The sequence below is a fragment of the Vulpes lagopus genome, chromosome 24, assembly GCF_018345385.1.
Source record: "Vulpes lagopus strain Blue_001 chromosome 24, ASM1834538v1, whole genome shotgun sequence".
Classification (NCBI taxonomy): Eukaryota; Metazoa; Chordata; class Mammalia; order Carnivora; family Canidae; genus Vulpes; species Vulpes lagopus.
Genome location: NC_054847.1, coordinates 33,563,739 through 33,591,004, shown reverse-complemented (window position 1 = coordinate 33,591,004; position 27,266 = coordinate 33,563,739). Strand labels below are relative to the sequence as shown.

General features: G+C 46.4%; 1 protein-coding gene across 8 annotated transcripts in view; it reads right to left on the bottom strand.

Moving 5' to 3' along the window:
- Positions 1–27,266, bottom strand: part of FMNL2 (formin like 2) — a 263,443-nt gene that overhangs the window by 76,681 nt on the left and 159,496 nt on the right. For all 8 annotated transcript variants that reach the window (XM_041739554.1, XM_041739553.1, XM_041739557.1 and 5 more), the window contains exons 3-6: positions 23,669–23,749; positions 19,767–19,843; positions 11,221–11,304; positions 8,215–8,367 (exon numbers count right to left, since the gene is read on the bottom strand). In XM_041739554.1, coding sequence (XP_041595488.1) covers positions 8,215–8,367; positions 11,221–11,304; positions 19,767–19,843; positions 23,669–23,749 — 395 coding nt within the window. The remainder of the gene's footprint in view (positions 1–8,214; positions 8,368–11,220; positions 11,305–19,766; positions 19,844–23,668; positions 23,750–27,266) is intronic.

Sequence of the window (27,266 nt, the reverse complement as noted above, 5' to 3'; positions counted from 1 at the left end):
TGATCCTGGGTCTCCAGAATCATGCCCTGGGCTGAAGGCAGGCACTTAACCGCTGAGCCACCCAGGAATCCCACATGTATTTTCTCAATCAAGTCATAAAAACATTTGACATAGAAGTCAGAAGACTAATTACAAATTCTGGCTCTAAAAAAATAAAAATAAATAAAAATAAAAAATAAAAAACAAATTCTGGCTCTAGGACACCTGGGTGGCTCAGGGGTTGGGCACCTGTCTTCGGGACCGAGTCTGGCTCCCTGCATGGAGCCTGCTTCTCCCTCTGCCTGGGTCTCTGCCTCTCGCTCTGTGTCTCTCATGAATAAATAAATGAATCTTTAAAAAAAAAAAAACCAATTCTGGCTCTATCACTAAGTATAGATAACTTCTCTGAGCCTTGGCTTTCTCGTCTGTAACATGGGACTAATAATCCTTGAATACCTCCCAAAAGGTTTCATGAAGATGGGTCCTTTATCAGCCACGGACCATATCCAAATAGTTTATGTATCTTTCTGCAGCCCCAGCATGTTGGCAAAGCACCCTTCACATACTGATAAGTCTTGTGGATAAAGGTCCTGGACCAGCTGTAGGAAGTTCCTGAGGCATCTTCGATTTTTCTCTCAATCTTATGTGGTTAGCATTGACCGACTACTCACTATTGAGCCAAGTTCTTTACAGGAATTAATGTAATCTCACAACAGGTGCGTCTGGTCCCCGAGCCTCGTCTCTACCAACCAGAGGACTGTGAGCAGTACCCCAGCCAGACGACTTCCATATCTCAGCCTCTCTCAGTTGGTCTTCCATCGGAGAAAAGACCCGACAAAGAGGTGAAACAAGTGAAATCGGAGCTTCTCAGAGCGGGAAAGGTTTGACCCACCTGCCAGTGTGGTGCACCACAAGCTCTAATTAAAGCTGTCACCACTGTCACTAGCAGGGCCATTAAAACAAGCTCCTAGCTGAAAAGCCGAAATTTGTACATTCTTAACCCAAGTACATTTTTTCTCTTTTCTCAACTTGAAATAAACAAAAGAATACAAAAATCTGAAACACAACAGCCCAATACCTTCAGTTGTCTCTGCTTAGAAAATGTGCTGAAGAGTAAAACCGAAAGTCTGTCATTGCAGATTATTTTTTTACAAAGTCTGCAAATTTAGAAAGCCTTTATTTTATAGATAATTACTGCATTTTCTGGAACCTCAGATCTTCAGGACAAAAGTCTATCAGGTTAAGGGGTTTCTTCAACATTTCTCTTCCCTTAGAAATAATATTCAAGGGACACCTGGGCGGCTCAGCAGTTGAGCGTCTGCCTTCAGCCCAGGGCATGACCCCGGGGTCCTGGATGGAGTCCCGCATCAGGCTCCCTGCAGGGGGCCTGGTTCTCCCTCTGCCTGTGTCTCTGACTCTGTCTCTCATGAATGAATGAATGAATGAATGAATGAATGAATAAATAAATAAATATTTTTTAAAAAGAAATAATATTCAAATGCTGCCTATAATGATAGCCTCCTCATTCTTTCTTCTCCTACTCCTTTTCTCTTGCTTTTTGTTTTTACCTTTTTATCTTTTTTGTCTTTATTCTTTATTTTCCTTTTCTCTCTAAATTCAGTGGTAATGAAAATTTCAGTCAGTACCTGCCATCTAATCTGATGAACAGAGAGAACTCAAGCTTTGAGAATAACTTTTAATCTATTTTTCTTTGTAGTTTCTTCCTCCTTTAAGTTGGATTCTATGGAAATAGATTTTTCAGTATCTTCCCATACAGGAAGTTTGAGTTAAGAAGAAGGAACATATTAGAACAAAAATACAGATTACAACTCCCAATAACGAAGACCATTAAAGATCTGAGTTGATTTTGTATAACTTGGGAGCAGAAGAGGGAAGCGAACAGAGACTAGCGGTCATTTTAGAAATTGCACACCTAATTTACACAAACTGGCAAATGATCAGAACTGAGTTCTCCTTGTTGTGAATCAAAATGAACAAAAATGCTTTAGCTTCTGACTGCACAATTCAGAGATTTTTTTTTAACCTCCTATTATAATGGTTCAAAGCTAAGAGGTTACATGACTTTCTTTCCCCAACAATTAAAATTCAAGGTAAAACGCTACTGTTGAAATCAAAGAACTTGAAGGGGCTTCCAAGAGCTCCACTCTTCTAAAATACCTCTTACTTTACAAGCAAACGTGTACAGAGTTGTGTTCCCACATATCTGAATACGATCAGGAAAACTGCCGCGAACCCAAGTATCTATTGCAGTAAAGCCTCATCGACGGCATTTGGGCCAATGGCCCGCGAGGGACTTGGTCTCCAGGACGCAGGTAGCTCCTTGGAGAGAAGGGGCTTGGCACGGCGCCTCGCTGACGAGACGTATCCAACGAATCATGCCTGAGACCCCTCCAGATTCCAACTTGGCTGTCTCTACTAATGATTCTCTTTCTCTTCAATCATATAAAAAATGTTCTCTTTACCACTGTGACCACCGAGTCAATTCCAGAACATCTTACTTGGCCTTTGCTCTATGTCCTAGGTTGTCGGATACCCCCTGCATAGGTCCAAGTGTCAGCAATCTTCCTCCACTCAACATCCAGTACATTCGCCAGACTCTGCACACTTGAAAAGATCAACCACCTGATACGATTTCCAATGCCACCGCCGACCAAATGAAAACCAAACTCAAAAATGCAAGATTCTTTATAATGTGGCCTCTCCCTAATGGACTCATAGGTATATACTACATGTGTTTTATGTCTGTTCCAAAACATTATAAAAAATTTTTTTGAGAAAACCTCACTCATAATCTCCCCTTTGGTTAAAAAAAAAAAAAGACTGTTTTCTTTAACAACCTTCCCTTTGAATGCCACCCCATCTGCAAATAGGTGACAAATTGCAGAAATACAGAACTTTTTGTCTTACTCTTGTCATTTGTTTAGGAAACACCTTTTCATGTTTCTGTTTTGTGATAGCTAGATCGATCAGCTACACCGACCAGCATGGTGATCGGGGTCACTATGAGCTCCTCGGCATCTTTGCGTGAAGTAGAAAAAGGCTACTTCTTTTGAGAAGGATTAGCAAATGCTCCTCCTGCAGGGCACAACTCCCGTAAAGACATGTGCACACCCTGATGTGAAAACAGGCTTCTTACTGAAGGTGGAGAAAAAAAATCATCCTGTGCATAAGCAGGCAGGATAATATGGTTTAGAAGCTGGATTCGTGCCAGCTCACTTCATATCCTCCCCTCTCATACTCACTGGTTGATCCCAGGCAAGCTGCTTAACCACCAGAGACCTCAGTTTCTTTGCAGGGAGAAGAAACTTCTCCTATTTATTTCTCTTATGAAACCACCATGAGCAGTAAATCACGGAAGGTCCTCAGAACAGTGCCTAGCACGGAGGTGACACTCAGCTTTTCTTCCCAATAAAAATTATATCAATGTTATCTACATCTTTCTGACTATTTTTAAATACTCTAAAAAAAATTAGTTCCATGAAAAAAAAAATATGTATCAACAAGGATCTAAATTTGAAGTCTTCATCTCTTTGTGTAAATTCACTAAAGATATAGGGGGTAAATGGAATGGTGACTATTCAGGAGATCTCATTCCTTTAACATAGTAAGCTCAGGAAAAACAGTGAAATTTGTTCTGGGAATCATAGGAATAAATACAGAAGTTAACATCTTAGAGGAAATGTGGATCCTGATTTCCTCAACACACTGGGGTCAGTTGGGGTGACCTACAAGGCCTTTCCAGCTTTGTTTGGATGTATAGGACCTAATCTCTCCATTAAATCACCCTCTGCCCCGTCACAAAGCTTCTGTTCTAGAAAAGACAGGCTCTTCCCCTCTTTCCCAAACACGCCTCATCTTTGCTGTAAACTTTTGCTCATCTCCTGCTTCTTCACTTTACTTCCACCAGAAGCACTTTCCTCAGCCCGAACACCAGCTCTGGCCATCACCCAAAGTTCCAGTTAAAATCTGACCCCTTCTTCCAGGCTCTTAGTGCTCCACACATTTATTTATTTTTTATATAAATTTATTTTTTATTGGTGTTCAATTTGTGAACATATAGAATAACACCCAGTGCTCATCCCATCAAGTGCCCCCCTCAGTGCCCGTCACCCAGTCACCCCCACCCCCGCCCTCCTCCCCTTCCCCCACCCCAGTTCGTTTCCCAGAGTTAGGAGTCTTTATGGTCTGTCTCCCTTTCTGATATTTCCCACTCATCTTTTCTCCTTTGCCCTTTATTCCCTTTCACTATTTTTTTATATTCCCCAAATGAATGAGACCATGTAATGTGTGTCCTTCTCCGATTGACTTATTTCACTCAGCATCATCCCTCCAGGTCCATCCATGTCGAAGCAAAAGGTGGGTATTTGTCATTTCTAATGGCTGAGGAATATTCCACGCATTTCTTTAAAAACTCAAAACATAAAAAAAAAAAAAACCCTCAAAACATGGGGTACGTGGGGGGCTCAGTTGGTTAAGTAATTGCCTTTGGCTCGGGTCATGATCACAGGGTCCTGGGATCGAGCCCTGCATCGGGCTCTCGGCTCCTCAGGGAGCCTGCTTCTCCCTCTCCCTCTGCCACCCCTCCCCCCTCCCAGCTTGTGGTCCTGCTCAGGCTTGCTCTCTCTCAAATGAATAAATAAAAACTCTTAAAAAACTCAAAACATTTATTTACTGTCTGTGCCACTCCTTATTTAAGTCTAATGGCATTAAACGTTCTTAAAAATTAATTTCTCTTACACCTGAATTAATACAACCTTTGTCTTCAAAAACCTAGCATCACACATGTGCATATAGAGCATCACTTATTGTAGCTAGACCTACAGCCACATCAACAGAAATCTTACCTGAAGGAACACCCTGCTCTAGGCTTACAAGGCAGCACAATCCCGGTCCTCTGCATCCACATCAACATTTTTACCACTGGCCAAGCAGACAAATTCATGGTAACACAGAATGTAATAGCTAATATAACTAAAGGTCAATATCCTGCCCTAAAATTTTTAATCATCCATTTTAAATAAACAATAAAGTCTGAAGATATAGAGGAAAATGTGCATCAATGTTAAAATTTTGTTTAAAAACACTGTTTTTGGGGCGCCTGGGTGGCTCAGTGGTTTGGTGCCTGCCTTTGGCCCAGAGCATGATCCTGGAGTCCCAGGATCGAGTCCCACGTTGGGCTCCCTGCATGGAGCCTGCTTCTCCCTCTGCCTGTGTCTCTGCCTCTCTCTGTGTCTCTCATGAATAAATGAAATCTTTAAAAAAATAAAATAAAAACACTGGTTTTGTCATTAATAAACATTTGTAAAGTGTTTTAGATTTCTTGAAATCTCATTTCCTTTTCTAAGTTTAATACTTTTTTGCCAGGTGATAGAGGACAAGACTATGGAATCTATGTTATTATCTGGAGATTAAGATGAGGAAACTAAAAATCTGCATTTGGATACAGAAGACATATTCCCATCAAACAAAGCTACCCGAATAAGCTACAGAACACAAATTAATACCCTTGTATTGTTTCCCCCCAAACTGTAACATTAAGACCATACACCTTCAAGGGTCAGATTCTTAAACTGAGGAATCATAATATGATAACAGAGTGCATCCAAGCGTAAAAGGCAGTGGGCTTTACTCCAGTACAGGGTGATGGTAAGCCATGACGTTATCATATTATAACATGGGGAGCAGTCCTGATGCCCTGCCACCATGCACTAACGAGCTCTCGTGGGTGTCAGGTGCACCCGTGACTTACGAGATTTTCCGGTTTGAAGCCTCATCACCAGTGTGTAAACTGAAGCTGCTCCAGAGGCAACAGGGGGAGAAGCAGCTCTGGTGGCATTTGAACTGAAGATACTCAGGCAGAGAAACCAATCTGGTGGCAGCGTAAGAAATGAATGGAACCGGAGCAAGAGAAGACAGTAGGACGGGAGAGAACAAAGTAGAGGAAGAGAAGACAATCAGAACTGAGATGGCGCGATGAAAAAGGACGATGCAAAGAAAGCCAGAAAGTGAAGGAAGTGTGGGGAGCAAAGCAAGGGGAGAGGAGGTGGAGGAGGAAGAGAAAAAAAATGTAAACAATCTTTGAGTTTATGAAAAGCAACATGTACCATATGCCTGTACTTCGGATTGCTGTTTTGTTTTGTTTTAAAGTCACAGATGCTATCGAAAAACCCAAGGAAGAGTTAGAATCCAGGCACAACTCCATGCGCTGGAATATCACTGATCTGCACTGTTAAGCTTCAGGCCAAGAAGAGGCATGAAAGTTACTGCTGCGCTGATTTTCTGGAGTTCCTAGAGCCCGTGAAGGAAGAGTCAAAGGAAATCCTAATGTTCTGTTCCTCCAGAAGAATGTGATGTTGGTTCCTTGGCTGGTCATCTTCTGGCACATCTGCTAGGTTCTGAGTCTCTTAGAATAGCGTTTCCATCACGTCTCTCTCTACGTGTTTGATCTATTTTTCCAATTTAGAATGAATTCTAGCAAGGTCTACCTTGAGCCAACTGTCGAGCAAGTAAGGCTGGACACGGATGTCCCTCCCTGGACCACGCCTTCTGGGGTTCAGTCCTCCCTGAATCAAAAAATTCCCAGATTTTATTGCCTCCTTCATTCTTCTACAAACAACGTGATCTCAATGAACAGTCTTCAGTTCAAAATTAGGCATAATGAATTATTAATGAGAAAAATGAATCCTTATTAAGGTTTTGGCTGGCCCATATGTGATACAGACCAGGTAAGAAATGGTAAAAAAAAAAAAAAAAAAAAAAGCAAATTAAAATGTGCTTTGTCAATTAAATTCCTTGCACATAATTATATCTATACTAACGGTAAGAGTTTCCATTTGCGTATGAAGGTCATTAGGGAATTCTTCGGGCACGAATGCCCTTTCTTCAACTTCCAAATCAGCCATGTCCACATGTAAAGTTGATGCAGACTAGCAAGTCCTATAGCTCTTGTCCTGTTGCAAATACCACGAGATGGAATGAAACACTGCTCTTCATTATTACGGAACCGTTCAAAACCCATTAATATTCCTGGCATTTCCAAACACGGAAAATCTGAAAGGTTGATTGGAAGCATCATATTCAAATGTCAAACCCTTCCTCAAAACTGAACTTCATTATCGAGGTATTAACTTTCTTTGACCAGAACCCAAGTCAAAGGGACAAGAGGTTATTAAAAGACTAATCACATTTAAGGTCTGAAAGCCACATTTTCAGTGATTTGCAACTTGACACACAGACCCTACTACCAACGACCCAGTACCCATGGGGATCTCCAACACTGACAGGAGCAGCATCCACTTGCCAGCTCAAGCCTGAAATAAGGGACATAAAGTTCTCAAGCTGCAAAGAATAAGCAACAGTGGGGAAGGAGGGGCTTCTTAATAAAAATTTTATTAGACGATTTATGAACTTGCTCTGGATGCCACCTCTATCTTGATAGGCTGAAGTCCTGATTTACCCATCCATGGATCTTCACGCTAAGTACAGTGCCTGGCAAATTACAGAAGCTCAAAAAATATTTTCCAGTGAATGAATGATTGTAGGTAAGAGTGAATCGACCATCTCAGTGGTAGCACACCTGTGAGGCGTACAGGCAGGCAGCACTGGCCTTCGTTAGCGCGGTGGCATTTCAGCCATGAATGACTAGAGAGGGCATCCTTAGGGGGACACAAGAAGTCGGCAACTGAGCACACCTAACCAAAGGAACACTGCCCTAAAAAGCATTTATTTAATAAAAACGATCACTACAGCATTTTGCACGTACGCCTAGGGACAAGTCCCACAGAACACACTCCTGAACTACCACTGGATGAAGGGAGAGGAGAAGACTATGAATAGTCAACAGGGAATTCTCGAGATCCTCAAATCTCAAGAGGTGCTGCCCCTCCCCGGAAAACGGAGCCTAAATCACAAAGTCAGCATTTCCCTGCTTTTGAAAAATTATCTGTGCAGGAGGCCACTGCATTCTCGCATTTGGTAGAATTTTCCTTCTGTGCCTAATGAAGTTGTGGTGTTTCCTGAAAACTATTTAAAGCTGCAGAGTGTTGCCCAAGTGATGATTCCATGAATCCCTGAAGAAACTTCCATGGGCATCATTGGAGACGCAAGCGCCCTTGGAGAGATTCAGCGTAGGCAGCCCAGGATCACCCACAGAGCAAGGCCCCCTGCTGCCCCGCATCCCCTACACACCTGCCTCCCCTGAGTCAGGGAACTCACCGCAGCGCAGAGTGTCTTCCTGAGCGGGATACGCTGTTACCCACGGGGGACGGCAGGTTGCTCCCTCTGTGCAGATCCTCGATGGACCTACTCCATGGCTTTGATTTGTCCACCGAGCTCTCCACAGTGCTTTCCACACTTTCAAAATCAAAACTAAAACGAAAGAGAAATGCCGATGAAGACTTAAAAGCTCCCGGTCCCACAAACACATGAATGTGCATGACGTGCTCCTTCCTGTCCACCCTACCGTGGTGGTCTCTGCAAACAGGGAGCCCCGGAAGGGCAACCCCAAAGGACTCCCACAGACTCGGTGTTAGCTTCAAAAATACAAAACGACAAATACCAGGCAAAGCAAAAGAATAGTTGAACAAGGGGGAAAAATAAATAGCAACGTGTTACGTGTATCTTACTACAAGGCCTACTAAGTCGCCAACTGCTGACACTGCCATGGTGGAAGGGGAAGGAAAGAGCTTACAGCTGTCTTCATTTTGCTTTAACAAGTCAATATGTAGGCTTCTACTAATTTATTCCTACACATCAATTTTCACCGAGCATTTTCTCCCAGTGAGTTGGCAAGCGTGCTTTTCCAACCATATGTGATACATTACTTGCAAAGTTATGGATTTTGTTTGATTTTGGAATCTCTTCCCAATGTGCTGCACTTTAAAGCAGGGCTGGTGTTTCTCTGACATTTTTTGAGGTTATTACTCATGTTGACCATGTAAGAATAAATGGCAAGTTGCTCATTCTTGTATAATTTTAGGAACAAGATTTTTAAACAGCCAGGCCTTTGTATTCTATGCATTTTCCCAGAGACAGTAGCTCTGCTTTCTCAAAAAGAAAAAAATAGTTTATCAATTGTTTCTACCTCTAGTTCTGCCCAGAAACACCTGATTGGACAGAGAATAAACAAAAGGCAGCTACAACTATCACCATACGGGAGATCCGGGTGGCTATCGGGTGGCTCTCGCAGAGGAGACCCTAACGATACATCTTGGAAATAGAGGGTATGACTTTGTGTAAGGGTAGCATCACCAAAATAAAATGTTTTGCTAGAACCGTCATCTGTAAGCCAGGCAGCGCCGTCCTACTAAGTACTAACCCAGGGGGCAGCCCCTAATGGGTCGTCAGTGAATGGGTCTGGCAATAATATCCCGGCCGAGCCTACTGGCTCCGCGGCCTGCGCCTGCGCAGGGAAGTGCCCCAAGCCAATGATCAGTAAGGGGTTTTTAGCCCATTCATTTCAAGAAAGAACATGAATTAGGCTCTCTGTATGATTTATCTAAATAAAGCAAAACAAAACTGAAACTAATAAGTGGAGAACGTAAAGGTAATGCTTTAAGAAAAATAAAAAATAAAGAAGCAGAGCGGGAAACCAAAGCTCTGCATTCTGATTGGCTGCTGGCTCGCTCTCACGCGGCGCCTCCCCTCCCCACGGTCTCAGGTGGGGACACACGTGGGAACCGCGCACATGGGCTCCCGGGCTCCCTGGTGATGCAGGTAAAAGGCTAATCGTGGCCAACGTTCCCTACACAGCAAGCCTGAGCCGTCCTTCCCCAGCTGGAGCTCCTCAGCTCCTCCAGGTCCTAAGCTCCGCAGCGGGTCCAGGGCCCCATCACTGTGCTTGGTGGAGAGCATGGAGGGCGCGGAGGGGGGCGGTTCCTGACATACCAGACACAGATTAGAAATGACCTTTGGAAGAATATGCCGTGAACACCAGGACGGTCTCAGAGGACCATCTATTAGAAAGAGGACTTGTCCGTGGGTGCTCGTACTCTAACCCACGTCAGATTCGGGAGTGAGCAAACCTGGACCGCCCAGGCCAGGCCAGTGTGTTAGAACTCCGGTTTGCACGCCCACAGGGAGGAGCCAGGGAGTGCCGAGGCCAACATCTGCTCAGGTCCCGGAGCTTCCTTGGGGTGATGCAACACCAAAACACGTTCCGGCCTGTTGGGAGCATCCAAGACGGAGAGAGCCACCCGCCGGCCAACATGTCTTCCGGGCAAATTAAAAATGCGGTATTACTTCCTCAGTCTGTGTGCGCGTGTGCGTGTGCGTGTGCGTGAGGGAGGGCGTATCTGGATACTACGCGTTCTCTGACTAAAGGAAATGTGGAGAAGAGACTGTCTCATCCAAAGGTACAGTCTTCACGTCTGTTGTAAACCCTTCCAGAAGCCTAGCAAATGGGAAAAGGTTACGAATTCACAAAACACAAGGTTAAGTAAATTGATTTTCCTTCCTGCCCCGCTGCAACTTTTCCCCCTTCGCCTTACGAAGGGCAAGGCCCCCCAACACAGACACACAGAAGGCAAAATAAAGGGAAGCCGGCGGTGTGCTCCCCCTGCCTGCGCCACCGCATCCGGTACATCTGCCTCCGTCCCCCTGCACTCAGCAGCACACGCGGGCACACACACGCACAGATGAGTGCATACACAAGAAGAAAAAGCTCCAAGCTCTGTGTGTCTCGCTGTCTCCGCTGACGGGGCGGCATCAGCCTTCAGCGCCACGAGGGCCTCCCACGGGTGGGGGACGGAGCGGGCGGCGAGCATCCCTCCCCGGATAAGGGCTCCGCTGGGGATTTTTCTCCCCTGTTTTACTTCTGCCTTAAAAGCATTTCTAGGGCAGCCCGGGGGGCTCAGCGGTTTAGCGCCTTCGGCTCAGGGCGTGACCCTAGAGACCCGGGATCGAGGCCCGCGTCGGGCTGCATGGAGCCCGCTCTTCCCTCTGCCTCTCTCCCCCTCTGTGTGTCTCTCATGAATAAATAAATAAAATATTAAAAAAATAATAATAAATAAATAGAACAGATTTTCCCACCTTCAAAAAAAAAAAAAGCATTTCTAAAAGCGATTGTGTGATTTGCCCTCAGCTACTGGGGTGGAAGCCAGCCCCCCAGCCCGAGCACGTCTGCCCCGGGTCCACCCTCTGTGCACGCAGAACCAAGCTGCTCCCTGGCACCTTCCGTGACCACGTGGATATTCAGAAGCCGACAGGCCAGGTCTTACTTACGTCACCGCGTACTGTGCAAACGAGAGATACTCCACCAGAACGTCAAGACCTCTGTTTTCCTCATTCAGAAACTCTCTGACCCATCTGTGAAAAAATAAAGACGATTGTTACAGAGGCTCATTGCACGCTCGCCCAGGAGCCCGGTGCACGCTGCTGCTGCTCCACCCGGTGTGTGGACGTGATACAGGAAGGCCCCGACTCCATCGTGCCTGGTGGAAACTTCCCCAGAGAGCAAACTAGACCAGCCACAGCAGGTCAGGGCACCCGGGTGGTGCGGCAGATACGTGTCTGACTTGGTCCTGGCTCACGTCCTGATCCCAGGGCTCTGGGGAGGAGCCGGGGTCCAGCTCTGCGTCAGTGGGGTGTCTGCTCCAGGACCCTCTCTCCCTCTGCCCCCCCACACTGTCTAAATCAGATACTAACACAACAACCATAACAAACCCCACAGCATTTCAATGTGCAAGAAGCGGGGGCAAAAGGTACCACGCACCTCCTTTGCGTTCTATCCTCAGGAGACTCCAGCTAACCTGCACGGAGCGTCCTAAAGGAGCAACCTGTTACATGTTCATTTTCCACCATTGACCCCCAGCCTGGTGGCTAAAGAGGCCCAGACTGCGCAGAGAATGTGGGAGGCTGGGGACGTGACGCCATAAGCCCCGAAATCCAGGCAGGATTCCAAATCCACATCCAACCCTTTCCCGGCGTACTAAAGCCACAGAAAACACGCTACCAGCCAACGAGAACCAGCGTTTAGGGGCTCCTGGAAATTCAATAGGGATAATGATTTGCTTAATTTTTTCCATGGATGTTAAAACCTCTTAAAAACTTGCAGGCACCGCAGACCATCAGCAAAGCCAAGACATGACATACCATGTGCTTGTTACCCTTTTTAAAATTTCATCTTAAGCAGCATCACCTCGCGTTTGCATGGTGGCCATAAGTGCACTTCATGCAGAATTTCTACTCGTTTTCCTCTGCGAGACTTCATAATGACTCCTAAAGATGAAGCAGAGTGGTCTGACGACCTTCAGGTATGGAAGATTAACACCCGTCACCGCCCCCTTCCAGGTTTCTCCCAGGACAATCCTCTTCAAAGAACCTAGGTATCTGATTAAACCTTCTCTAGGGTCAAAACTCCAACAAGTAATAAGTAAAAAGTTCTGCTACCATCACAGAAATGGAACTTGAGATATATCAGCCCAGTGCACCCCAAAACTAGCTGCCTTCCTCCAAAAGCAGCAAGTAAAACCAGTCTCCGCTGCACGGGACAGCTACTCTGGAAGCCAGTTTTGTAAGCTGGAGGACAACAGTAGGACGATCCCTTAAAACCTTGGTCTTAAAGGAAGAAAAAGACCTGGTGGCCGTAGGATGCCTGTTTTAGAATCCTGTTTGGGGCTCTTTCTTCTTTGGGGGCTCTTTCTCTTCTTTTTTTATTATTTTTATTTTTATTTTTTAAGATTTTATTTATTTATTCGTGACAGTCTCTCTCTCTCTTTTTTTTTTTCTCTTCTTTTTTTAATCATCTTGGCAGGTAGTCCCCTAGTCCCTGCAGGCAGCAAGGCAGGAGCCCTGGAGAGCTCATCCCTGATTTTCCCCCAAGTGCCTCAGGCAGGTCGTCATAAACTATGCACCAAACACAGCCACAGGGAAGCAAATAACATTTAATTTAAGAGAGACCCAGAGGGCAAGTAAAAGAGCATCACCCATTGGGCCTTGTAAGAATGGACGGCAACCAGGGGCGCGGCGCCGGTTCTGCTGAAGCTTCTTCCCTTCAGAACCACCACGTGCACCACCATTTCCTGGCATCTGCCTGGGGTATTTGCAGTTCATTATCTTCACTGCTCTATGTAACTAGATCTCATGAGGCACTGGACATTTTTAAGTGCTAATAATTAGAAGCCTAGAAATAGTAAAAAAAAAAAAAATCAATAAATTTTCTTTCTATAAAGAAAGGCTGGTGCTCACTAGGGAAATTCACGGACTAGCTGCTCTGCAGGGGCTGCCTCTGGGCTTCTGTGCAGCTTCTCTATCCGCAGGCCCCGGGCTCCAGCTGCAGGGAACACGGCCCTCGGGCAGGGGTGCAGCAGGACCCCGGGCTGCGCTGGACATCTTCATTCTAGAATGAAAGTCGACCTGCACTCCAGATTGCTCAGAACAGTCTCAGTTGCACATTTTCTACCTCAATGGCTCATAAAAATACTCCAGTGCAGGAGTGGACAGCCACCACTGCCGCCGCAGCACCTTCTGGTTGCTTCTCCAGATGCACAGCCTCTAAACAGCAGAGATGGTCCGGGACACGCGTGGACCTGTCACTGTCCCAATCACCAGCGCCTCCCGCTCAGGGAGTTTAGCCGCGAAGTAGATAGGAGGCAAATGACAAACAGATAGGAAAATTTAAAAGAAAAAAAAATTTTTTTTAATTAAAAAGGGGGGATCCCTGGGTGGCTCAGCAGTTTAGCGCCTGCCTTTGGCCCAGGGTGCGATCCTGGAGCCCCAGGATCGAGTCCCACATCAGGCTCCCAGCATGGAGCCTGCTTCTCCCTCCTGTATCTCTGCCTTTCTCTATCATGAATAAATAAATCTTTAAAAACAAACAAACAAACAAATAAATAAATAGAAAATTTAAAAGAAAGAGAGAGGAGGGAAAGAGCCAACCACAGCCAGAGGCACAATTCTCTTGACCCAAAACACTAATATGCATAGACTTTGATTTAAGGATAAGGACTATTATTAGATTTTCTTCAATTCAGTGCCATTCCCTCACTCCCACTTGTTGACTCTTGAGTGTAAATGCCTTAGAAACAATTTTCTTTTGCTATTTTCTTAATGATGTTATTTATTGCAGAGAAAGAGAGAACATGAGTGGGGGGAGGGCAGAGGGAGAGGTGGCAGCCGACTCCCCCTGAGCAGGGAGCCCGACTCGGGGCTCGACCCCAGGACCCTGAGATTGTGACGTGAGCCAGAGGCCGACCTTAACCCGCTGGACCCCCAGGCGCCCCTGAAAGACGAATTTTCAGAGTGAAGAGCAGACGCGGCTGCGCAGTTGCTAACGGGTCGGCTGGAGGGGAACTCGGCTTCTTGAAGAGGTGCAGTTTCGCAGGCTCACCTCTTTTCCAGGCCGCGAGATCTTCCCTGGGCTTTGACGGGGCCCACACACCCCTGGGTGACTTAGGAGACAGGGAGATAAAAGCCCACCACGGGGGACTACGCCTGCCGCCCATTTAACGCCTCACTGTTCTGACCTAGAAAATGAAGTGTCCGGGGGTCTTTGTGGCTCCACATCTCTAGGATCAAACACAGCAGACCCCAGACCACGAGGCAGAGGGATGAGGCGGGATTCCCCGAGCGGCTCTGGTGCCGGAGGGGTGTCCCCAACACCGGGCGTCAGCAGCAGAGGCCGGAGCCCCGGGGCAAGCAGGCCGTCCCCCCGCCCCCCGCACCCCGGCTGGCGCACAGCACCGGGGCTCGAGCCCTAGCGCAGGGTTGGCCCGTTACTTCCATGAGACTCTTGGGGAGCAGCGGCCTCCATGGCCAGGCCGCAACGGCGACACCAAGCGCAGCTGCCAGGCCCAGCGGCCCCCCGTGTCCTTGTCCACCGTGTCCTCGCCCCCTGTGTCCTCGCCCCCTTTGTCCTCGGCCACTGTGTCCTCATCCCACTGCGAAGGCGCCGAGGGCCGGACGCAACGGGGCTCAGCAAAGCAGCGGAAACTGCATTTTATTAAAGCTCGGCCCTTGAGTTTCCCTTTTTCTGATTTTCCCTGAGGCAGAATGGAGAGTGCCCACAAGGCGCTCAGCTGCCCTTGGCCACCGGCATCTCCAGGGAAAGCGCCTGTGCCGTTGTCTGAGTTGCAAACTGACCCAGTTGGTTTTCACATGAAATGTCCAGCAACGAGCGCCTGCGGGGACCCTGTCCCGGGTGCTTGGCAGACAGTGTCTCAAAAGTGAAAGAAGCGGGCCTGTCACTTCGAGGAAATAAACTGATAGCACTTGTGTTCATGATAAAATCTGAGGCTTCAACCCCAAAAATAAAAATTTGGGGACACCTGTATTCACCACCACAAGCTTGACAACTTCCCGACACTTTAAGTATATGCTCAGATGATACTGGGAACGATTAACGAATGTGAACGTTTTGTATTGTTGAATAAAATGTCTCGATTTTCAGAAGATCAGAATAACTCCATGAAACAATATTTTCCAAACGACCAATTCATGAAGTTATACCCAAAATTATGCACGGGCAGAAAGACCTATTCAACTTTCAAAAATGCACAGTGAATCTTACTTGAACAAAGTACAAAGGTTCATTGATGGGGTTTCAGATTCCACACTGCAAGGAACCCTAAGAAATTACCACTGCTTGAGGGATGGTGCACTACCAGACGAATATCCACAATAATGTGAAAAGGTCACTTAAAGGTGCTTTTTTCAAGTGTGTGTGTGTGTTTGTCAGGCCAGGTTTTCTCCATATACATCTTCACACACATACACAACATCTTACAACAAACCAAATGCAGACAAAGAACCAGAATCCAGCTGCCTTCGAGACATTAAAGAGATTTGTAAAAATGTAAATCAATGCCACTATTGCCCCTAATTTTTTCTTTCTGCTTTGGAAAATAGTTATTTTTCCAAAAAATATGTTGCCTGCCCTACGCTTATTATTTTGTGTTTATGTATTTTTATTATTTACTTTAAAATAAATACTAGATTTTACTAGTTTGTGTTTCTGTATTTTTATTATTTACTTTAAAATAAATACTAGATTTTATTAGTTTATGTATTTTTATTATTTACTTTAAAATAAATACTAGATTTTATTGAATGAGCAAAGTTAGAATTTCTCCGTTTAAATCTCTAATACAGTAAACATTGAAAGAGAAAAAAAAAAACCCACGTAAACAAAAGCATATATTAGGGTTCAAAATCATTTAAGAAAGTAAAGGAGTCCTGAAATTAAAAAAAAAAAATTAGTCCCATCTGGTTTAGGTAACATCTGAACATTATCCTTCTTGGTTCAAATCTCAGCGCTTCTCTGTTATGCGGAGAACAAGAGAATAACAGGTGACTCTCAGTTGCCTCATCTATAAAACAGGGACTCAGAGGTAAAGGACAGCAATAAAAAGATTTTTCTAAGAAATAAATAACACAATGAACATGTTTAATAAATGACAAGATCATAATCTTGAGGATTTCAAAGAATCGAGATCTAAGAGTGAATTAATCCTAGGGTAGCTCGATACACGACCCCCCCGCCCCCCAAACACGCTGCACGCCTATTAAAACCAGCCTTACTTTTTTTTTTTTTTTTCCTGGCCTGGCCCCGCAGAACTAGTTCACCAAGACACCAGAAAGCACAGGAGGGAAGACTTCCCTGAGAGTTCCTGGGCTCCTTCCCTTTGGTGCAAACCTGCTCTCTGCCCCCTGGCACACTCCTCCCACAACCTCAGGCCCATCCTCTCAGCTCCAAGGAGAGAAAGTAAAATGAGCATCCTTCAGAACTTCGTTCTCGCACTTGCAATAAAAAGCAATTTTCTATCATAATGGAGACTTTTATTAAAATAAAGCACCCGCAGAGAAAGATAACCCACACCTAGGAGCCACGGCCTAAAGCCCATCAAGCTATCCAGCCGCCCCCATCCCTACCCTCTTGAGTCTGAGCACCTTGACATCCGCCGACACACGGCACAGCCAGCATGTTCTCACAGTCAAGGGTATTTCAAGTCATTTCAAGGGCTTGGGTAAGTCATCCTCTAATTCTTCTCTATTATTATAGTTCCTAAGAGGAAGTGAATAAGATTATTTCTAGCCCAATTCTTATTTCAATTTGGCTCAAAGAAAATTAATTTTCTTTCTCAGAAGATTGCTCCATTTATAGAGTTTTAGGCTGATATTGTAACTCAGAACAAACCTTCTGCTCGACAAAGATGTAGCTTGGAAGGTTATCTCAGCAAAGCCCCAGACTTTAAGCTTAAAACACAAGCGTGTGCCAAAAATAACTTTGTCCAGGACAAATGGATTTTAAATGTGATTCTTCCTTTTAATTTCTGGGAATCACAATCTCCTAGGTGTCAGGGCCAATTCAGACAGAGAAAGTAACAATCTCCTATGGGATTCCTTAGAGATACAGGATATTACCGACTTATTAAATATTATTTTCAATGAGCCTAACAACAATAGTTATCATACTTTGAGTAATTACTATGTGTTAGACTCTATAGGAGGTCTTTTGTAAGTTATCTCACTTACCCTTACAACATTCCTATTGGTAATTATTACCTTCGTTTGTAGATGACAAGTTAACTTAGGTCACATGATAAGCAAATACAAAGAATTTACGTAACTTATCTAAGTGACTTATTTAATGACTAATCAAGGGCATGGCAAAAACCTGAACTGAGATAGCTCGCCCTCCATAAATCAGATGGGCACCCAATTGCCATTCTATTACGGCACCTCAAGAAAGTACAATAAAATAGAGGAACCGCTTATGTGGCAAATTGCATTCCAAGAATTCCTCAGTGTGGCAAATGATTATTTTCACATTATTCAGAAGATTTCCCAGGCAAATGAGGTCAAGTGAATTAGTTTCCATAAGAGTTAACGTCCAGCCTGGGCTTGGGTTTTCAGGACAGTCAATACAGGTCAAAACCCTGGTATGTGGTTTCATTCCACAGAAGGCCACGCCAGTAAATGGCTGCATACAACCAGACGATGCCCCCCCATGAATGTTTCTGCCGCCAAAGCCAAAGCCCTCCAAGTCTCACACACAGGTAGTGGGAGACAAAGGCAAACTTCAGATGCTAAAGATGAAAGAAATACCAGAATCTTTCAACACGCCCACAGTCTCCTAAAGATCAAGCCGCTCGATCGCTTATAGGTTTGCACCAGCTCTGGCCCAACCAGGGCCCCTCTAGTCACCAGTGCTGCACGGGGGCGAAGGTCTTGCTCTGGTATTTGATGGTCAATTTCACGCTATTCCGCGATGCTGGCAGAGATGCCCCCGGACGGCCTGCAGAAACCCTGGCCGTGGCTCATTCTACCACTGTCAGCCAAGAGGAAGTGCCAACAGGATGGGGTTGGCCCTTACCAAATGGAATCCAGCTCCTCGTCCACAAGTTTTGGGAAATATTTCAATTTCCTATGCTGGGATGCCCAACTGAATTAAATCACCACCACCTTCACCCCCAATAGACAAACCTCACTGCTTTGATGCCAGAGCTCTGATTACCTTACTTCCTTCCAGAGAAAGAGCTGCCAGATTAAACTATATAAGAAAAAAAAAAAAAATTTTGAACCACAGCACCTGGCTGTACAGCCGTAGGCTCTGCAGGAGTCACTCACCTTCTATGGTCCTGAATGCTTTTCACTTATAAAATGAGGAACTAGGTAATCATTAATTTCTCTTCCAGTTCTCAAATCATGATTCTGTGATGCGCCGTTTGATGGCTCATTTTCCCAGAGGAAATGACTATCAACTTCAGAAATTAGTTATTTTCCAAACACTATATTCTCAAGGTGACAAATGTGCAAATTTATCCTTTAGGAAGTGAACATTCTCACCCAAGTTTATCATGTATAAATCGGCCTTGCATATCCACAATTGAAAAAAAAAAAAACTTATTCTGAAGTAACTGCGGAAATTGACCATTTTGTTGGCTTATACCTAACCCAGTGTGAAGTCGAAGTAAACTTATTTATGCAGTGTTTTTACAAAATACTCTATAAAACCATGATGTGACATACATGCAGAACTTCATTTCCAATAGACCTGCAAGGGATGTCGCAAGAGAAAGATCTAAAATCTATCGTCTTCTTGGTGTTAAATTCGAGAATCAAAATGCAAAGGCACTAAATAACCTGCTGGATGTTCAATAGGTGATTTAGGAAGAACTGAAGCTACACAATAGGATGCCCAGTATCCTTCCATCACCTCACTCTGAGGTACCGGACAATTGTGCCATTCTACAAGTAAGGGTGAATGTAATCAAGTTGTACTTGCTGGAGACTAAGCCACACGGAAAACTCCTACAAAGCCTTAGCGCTGAGATTCCCCAGACTTTACTTTCTGGAGCGGGTTTGCACGGGACAGACTCAGAGCAACGAAGTGCAATGAGGGGTGTAGGGTGACCTCACTCCAGCTTCTCTCCCCCTCCGGAGCTGACCAGAGGACAATGAAGCAGCTTCAACTGGCAGCTCGGACAACTGCAGAGACGGTTCGGAGATCCTCCAGGATCTCAGGATCCCAGGATCTTGGCTACTTGTTGGGAGCTCCTGATTCACCAGGAATTGTTGCGCACACAAGAGACCCAAGCACAACCGCTGCTGCATTGAAGCAGAGAATTTTCAGATTGTTATAAATGGCGCAAAATCAAAGACTGTTCTGCTTCTACTGATTCTTAGTGAGCAATGCAAGGACTCACAAAGGGTCCACCCATCTAACTTACAGTGATCAGCAAGGAAGCTCCAATCTTTGCACAGGATTCAGTTACTTCGTCAAGCGTCCAAAAGCCTTAAAAGCTGAAACGTTAAATGGGCACACTTACCCAATATGGTTGGTTCTTAAAGAAATTTCCAGTTCTCTTAGCACTTGTGTGGATTCTTGAACACGCCGTCTGAATTTCTATAATTCAAGAACACAGAGTCTCACAAAACGTATTTTATCAACTGCCACAACTGCCGTTTGTAATAAGGTCAACACAATATGAAAATATCTCTGCTTGTTTATTTTTTTTTCATCTCTGCTTTTAAAGCGGGCTTCTCTCACATTTCTTTTTGCAAAGCACACACATTGTTCTCGTGATGAAAATCATCTTATGCGAAAGGACTAGGGAAAATTCCTTATTTCAGGTACTAGGTGTCTTTGAGTAAGCAAATTATTCCTCCCTGCCCTACAACAATATTCATCATTATACCTATGTGTTGGAGCCCCGAAGACCCCACCCCCCACCCCACCGTCTGTTTCAATGATTTGCTAAGACTTGCTCCTAGGACTCCGCGTGTAGGGGTCTTTATTACAGCACAAAGATATAAGGCACAGAGGGAAAGGTGCATGGGGTGGAGTCCAGAAGAAACCAGACACAATCTTCCACAGTCTTCCCCCAGAGGCGGTGCAAATGATAGCACCCGTGACACGCTGTCCACCAGGGAAGCTCATCAGGGACTCGGTGCCTACGGTGTTTACTGGGGCCTGGTCCCTTGGGCATTCTCTGCCTCGCATGAGTCCAGACTCCTTGAAAGAAAGGCATCCAGTGCAAGCCATATTGTTGGCACGATGAATCACTCTTACGGGGAAAGCTATGAGCTCTCCTGAAATGCAAGTTCCCAGCTGTCATCCAAAAGCCACCCTGGCAAGCTGGCCTTCCTAAGGTAGCCATCCCAGGAATGCCATGTGAATTATTTTCTGCAGATCCTAATGTTTCCCAAAAATAAGCATTCAGGGCAGCCCGGGTGGCTCAGCGGTTTAGCACCTCCTTCAGCAAGGGCGTGATCCTGGGGGCCTGGGATCGAGTCCCACGTCGGGCTCCCTGCATGGAGCCTGCTTCTCCCCCTGCCTGTGTCTCTCATGAATAAATAAATAAAATCTTAAAAAAAAAAAAAGCATTCAGAGTCATCTCCGCCCATGAGCCCTCATTTGGAACATCCCTCCTACTTTGGGGATGGCTTTCCTCATTCCCTGGCCCATCGAAATCCCAACCACCCTTCCAGAACTCCCTCAGGCCTTTCTTTCTTCAAGGAAATCCCCCTCTGATAATAAATGTATGCTTCTCTATCCTCTCAGCTTTAAATGATCCCCACACCTCGCTGGGTCACAACGTACATTGGTTCCTAGGAACACAGCTCACTCCAGAAGCATCCATGTACAGTGACTGGAGGTTTAGGCCAAGGTGGGACATTTGATGGGCCCTGCCTTTTGAGAAGAGCTCGATGCAGCCTGTGTACAAGTCCCGGATCGCGGCCTTGGGACTCTCTGTCTCGCGCACGGCTGCAGCTGGCTCCGGGCGGCCTTCAGGGTCCTCAGGGAGAGGTCGTCATGAGCCACAGGCAGCGGCTGAGCACCGAGGACGCCACGGGGCATAAAGGCAGAGCCACGGGAGGACGGAGGCGTGTGTGTCGGAACGAGGGGCTCATCGGCACGGCCTGTACCCGGCAGGGACGCCAGGAGCGGTTGGCGGTGCCCGGGCAGGCGCGGTGGGACCACACTCCTGCAGCCCAGGGTGACAGGTGCCGCGGCCCTCGCCCCTGAGCTGTGACCGCTCAGGGACCAGCCCGCGACGGCGTGGTCTAGGGCCCGGGACCCCCTTGGCGCCCCCGTCTCCGAGCCCCCGGGTCAGCCGAGCGCCAGGCCTGCTGCGTGGGAGAACCGCGGCCTGCGGGGGCAGCAGGCCCCACCAGGTCCGGGAGTGCCGGACAACCCAGCTCAACCCCAATTGCAGGCCATGCTGTATTCCAAGCAAAACCTCCTTGCCCTTGGCTTTAAGCGCGACGATGACATGGAACTGGCCATTCCCACTGCCAGCTCCTGGCAAAAATCTTAGTAAAGTGGGGCCGGTTGGTCCGATATCCGTTCCCCTTTTCCTCAGTGGAATCATGGTCTCGAAGGCGAGACACAGACCAAACCCAGCCACCCAGGTGAGCACACGGCATCGGGCTGCGATCTCAGGAGGGAAGGTCAGACACACGCTCGTCTCTGTCCTTGACAGCGCGTTTGCGATGGAGCAGGACGAAGCAGCTCACTTTACGCCTCTGCTTACGTGAGGAGCGACCGTCCCAGGAGAGAGCTGACCCTGTGCCAGGAGGGAGCCGCCCATCCCCCACAACGGCCCCAAGCGGCTCTCCCTACAGCAAGCGGGGATGCAGCTGAAGCATTCTCCAGGGGGTTCTTATTCTCCCCTAGAGTCTGACGAAGACGGGCCTCGCTGAGGGTGGACGGCACCGCGCATGGCGGGGGCACCCGCTCTGGGCACAGACACCGACCCCCGTGCCTCACGCAGCCCCGGAAGGGCGGCCGGAGGCCGGGGTCCAAGCCACCAAGCCTGACGGCCTACAGGCTGGAGGATTTCTGAAAGTATTTCTCAAGTAGAATCTTGCTGTTCCTTCAAAAAAAAAAAAAAAAGAAAAAAGAAAAGAAAGAAAGAAAAAACAGCCCCAAACACCTCCTGGGTTTTTTCTGGGTTGTGCTGGGGGTGGAGGTGCCTTTGTCTAACCCTCGATGATCAGCTAGAATTGAGAGCTGCTCTGTCCTTGGGGAAGGAGACGAGGAAGAGGCAAGAATGAAGCGGCTGCCTCACCAGGAGGCCGGAGCGAAGCTCTCGCAAGACAAGAAACATATGGGAGCCCGGGGGGGCGGGGGGGGCGGTTTAGGGTCCTTAGAGTCAAGGTACATTCTTAGAAGAGGAGGCTGCGCCGCCGGCCAGTCACATACGGCTGCGGCCGGCAGCAGAGCCCACCGTCGAGTCTCATCACCCCGGGTCGTATTTCTTCCGTGGGTCTCCTGCTAAGCACAGGACGAAAGGCCGGGGAACGTCCAAAGGGAAGTGACAACTGTTCTCATTCGCTTGGTCTTTGTTGGAAGGGGGCGGCGAGTCGGGATGGGGGGGTATTTAGGGTAGAAGCAGGAGCTGAAGATCCATAGACCGCTACAAGAGCCCCAGAGACAGTGGGAAACGCGAGAAATGTGAGTTTGTCCCTCACGAGTCACACACTGAGACAACGGGGGGGGGGGGGGGGGGGGCGGCGGGGGCGCTCAGCGCCAGGCGTTGTTGCTGCGGCCTGGAGAGCAGGAGCCACAGAAGGTCGGCCACGAGCCCCGAGCCAGGACAGCCTGCCCGGCGACGTTGCAGGACCCCTCCCGCCCGCGGCCGTGCCAGGCTGCACGCTCTACCACAGTGGCTCAAGCCAATTGTGTGGCTGCACAAAGCACGGCTTGTTGGGCAAAGGGGGAGCCGGCTGGGAGTGGAATCAGCGCCTCTGCTCACCTCCGTGGGGCCAGGGGCAGGGTTGGCCAGGGAAGCTGCCGTGGCACCAACGCAGGACGGGGGGGGGGGGGGGGGGCACAGCTGGGATGACAAAGCCCCCGTGATTGTTCAAGGCCTCCGAAAATGCACCGAGGCACGAAGACAAGTACTCCCTTTGCTACGGCTGCTTCTCCAGGGGCCCGAACACCTCCGGACCAGACTCACTGCCCTGCGTCATTGGGAACGGCAGTGACGCACCGGCCACCAGAGCTACAGCACTCCCCTCCCAGGAAAGCACTTTTAAACATGTCCTCGCACGAGCAGGACTGGCTTTCTCCTCCGTTTTCTCGTGGTGTCTGTCTCCCAAGACGGGTTTCCTGGAGGCTCCAGCGGAGGCCACAGGGCAGAGGAAGGAAGGTCCCTCTAACGCAGAAGGATCCTACATGCTACTGAGGAAGTGACCACAAAGCATAAAAACAAACCCATCTCACCTTCCTGGTTACAGCTGGATCCAGGTAGCCTTTGAGCTTCTGAATGTATGTATGGGGAGGATTCTTCACCTGGAATCGTTCCTGCAGGGAGCACAAAAGTAACAGGCATGAAAGCTACGGAGGCATGAGCACGGCCCCACTCCACCACGGTAATCCCACTAACACGGCTGACGTGCACCCGCCCCAGGAGCGTGGCCCTGCAGATCATCCTCGTGCACCGATGGCTTTAAATCTTTACCGAAAATGTGATCGTCCTTGCTTTGCAAAGGGGAAAACTGAAGCTCTGAGACATTCGCTACTTCCCTACGATGAACCAGCTCATGAGTGATGCAAATGGATTTGGGCCTGCACCTGCCCCGTTCTGGGGTCTGTCCCACTCTGTCCACGGGGTGGGACCGGACAATCTTGCATCACTGACAAGTCTTACGCTGAGGCTGTGGGTGGAGGCATCACACTGAGAAACCCGCGCCCATGTGTTTCAGGTTTAATAGACCCTAACATCCAAAACTACATAATAAGCAGCAATAAGAAATCTGGTAAAAACCCAAATGCCCACAAACCATACAATGGACATGTATTTGTATTATGTTCATATAATGGTATATATTCCAACGAAAATACACAAAATGTACTGCATGTTCCCGTATGGATGGGTCTTACAAACCTGATGTTGAGTCAAAAAGAATGTGATTTTACAAGACAGAAAATTGAACTTTAATGGTTAGGGACCCATCCATAAGCTGTTTTATTCACTGACACATAACATATATATCGACAGGGTGGGGGAGAGAGGCTTAACCTAACCATGACGGGAGCACCGAAGTGGGGGAAGGGAACTACCCAGTGATCCCAAGAGGTTACAAGGTTCTATTTCTTCACCCACGCGGTAGTTACACGGGTGCTGGCTTCATCCTACTGGCTACGCTATTCTTGGGTTTCACGACTTTTTCTGGACCTACGCTACATTTCACAGACACAAGTTCAAAGGAATCAGCTCTAAAAGGGAAAACTAAGATTCATCACGAAATCAAAACAATTCTCATCAGGGTCTCCTTGACCTACAACCTAAAAAGATGTTTTTCTAGGAATTCTTTTTAACCTGGCCACTGCTTAGGTCACAGTGGAGTTTTTGAGTATTTCACAACACTGCCAACTGGCCAGCACGTTTCAGCATGTGTTTATCCTCTGACATTTTCATTTCTCCAACACAGGGAACTGCTACATCTTCCCTGGTCCCCTCAGGGAATTTAGAAAATTTTTCTAAATTTTCTCCCCCCCTTGCTTGCTTACAGATTTAAACAGGCTGAAAGATCATCCCATTATTATCAAAAAAAAATCATCTTATTAGCAAAAACTTAAGTTTTGTTGTTTCAAATGCTTTAATATAGAGGGAAGGGACTTGACACCTGTCCGTATTTCCCCTTTATTTGAAAATGATGAGGAATTTCATAGTATATAAACTGAATCTCAACAGAGTTGTTAATTAAAAAAAAAGATCAGCATGTTATTTCTAATGTTTTAAGGATTTTACTTATTGGGAGAAGGAGAAAGCACGAGAGGGGCAGAGGGAGGAGGAGAAGTAGGCTCCCCAGCTGAACAGGGCACCCGATGCGAGGCCCAATCCCAGGACCCCGGAACCATGACCTTAGCCAAAGGCAGATGCTTAACCTACTGAGCCTCCCAGGCACCTCAACGTATTATTTCTAATTATCCCCTCCAATTTTTTAACGTGCAGGTAATTTCTAAATAACAATTCACAAATATTTGACATCTCTAAGGGCATCAAATGGTCTATGTACAAAGTCTTTTTTTTTTTTAAAGTCACCATCACTTCACTTAGGGACCAGACAGGATCCAACTGTCACGGGGCTTTAGCAATAGCTCAGCTGAAGACTAAAATAATCACAAAAACCTCCCAAAAATGAACTGATAAGCCATCTAGAAGTCAGTTATTATTTTCAGCCTTGTGCATAATAATAGCTAATGCCAGAGATATACTAGGATATCAAGAAAACTTATGCTTTTAAAAAATGCAATCCAATTATCCATATTTAAAATCCCTATGACCAGGGACAATTCAAACTGTGCTCCCTTCTACTACAGCAAACACCTCCTACTTCAAAAAGGTCCCTAATACGTGAAACTCTATGAATTTTAACTCTGGCTAATGTAGTAGTTACTTGAAGACCTAAATTTGAATCTGTGGACAGATTCAAACTGATCTTGAACGGATTCAAACAATATCTTGCTGGAAGATATCTAATCATTGTTCTTTTAGGCAATTTCTTCACAACAGAAGAAGGGTATTTATTAAAGTAACGAGATCTGGGCATGCCTGGATGGCTCAATTGTTTTGAGTGTGTAACTTTATTTTTTTTTTAATTTTATTTATTTATTCATGAGAGAAACACAGAGAGAGGCAGAGACACAGGCAGAAGGAGAAGCAGGCTCCATGCAGGGAGGCCGACGTGGGACTCGATCCCGGGACCCCGGGGTCATGACCTGGGCCAAAAGCAGATGCTCAACCACTGAGCCACCCGGGCACCCTGAGCATCTAACTCTTGATTTTGGCTCAGGTCATGATCTCAGGGTGATGAAATCAAGCCCCGTGGGAGGTTCTACTCTGGGTGTGGTGCCTGCTTAAGATTCTCTCCCCTCTGCCCCTTTAGCCAAGGTGCCTTCTCTCCCTCTCTCTCAAAAACGAAAATAACGAAATCTGGTTTACTAGCACATGTAATACGTAGGTATTCACTCAATTAGTGAACCCCAGTTCTGACCCTCAAAAAACACATGTTTCTCCATTTCTTGCTGAAGACTGTGGTGACCCGGGGGCTTTCTCAAATATACGCATCCATTGGTCCTGTAAGCATTTCCTTTTATTTATTCCCCTGAAAATTATGAAGTCTACAATTAATACATACTTTTCCAAATGTGATTTTCCCAAAATTTGCTGTTGTTCTAGTCACATTTTCCACTTGCCTGAGTAATTTACTAATGTAGTTCCAAAAACAGAACGTGGAGAAGGCTGATGCTTCACAACACAGTAAGTCCACATTCTATCCACTACACAGAAAACTCAGCCTGAATCTAGGGATGGAAATAAAACTGATACAGAGAAAAAATACAAAAGCCCCAATAATTTCCCTAAAACTTGGAGGTGTTTGCCTTGTCTCAAAAGGAGCGACTGTTTGGTTTATAAACCCAGCATCTGGCTCACTGAGCCTCTTCTTTCTGTGTCTTCAATATGGCCATTTGGACAACAGAAATATCTGGGAGGACACCCTGGAGAATGTCAGCACCTTGCCAAAACATGTCTACTCTGAAGGACTTCAGAAGGATTACTGGCATCATATTTATTTAAATTAACATGTTTTTTCTCTAAATATCAGAATTTTAGATTTGGCACCAAAACCTGTGAATGCTTTGGCTGGCAATTTTCCATCACCATCACTTCCAGATCTGCCATATCCCCAAGGGCTAGTTTTTAGAACTAGTTACATGCTTGCTCAACATCAATGATGCGAGTAGCTTAATTAAATGAGGGCTTCATTTAATTCATAATGAATTAATTCATGAAATAGAACTTCATTAATTCATA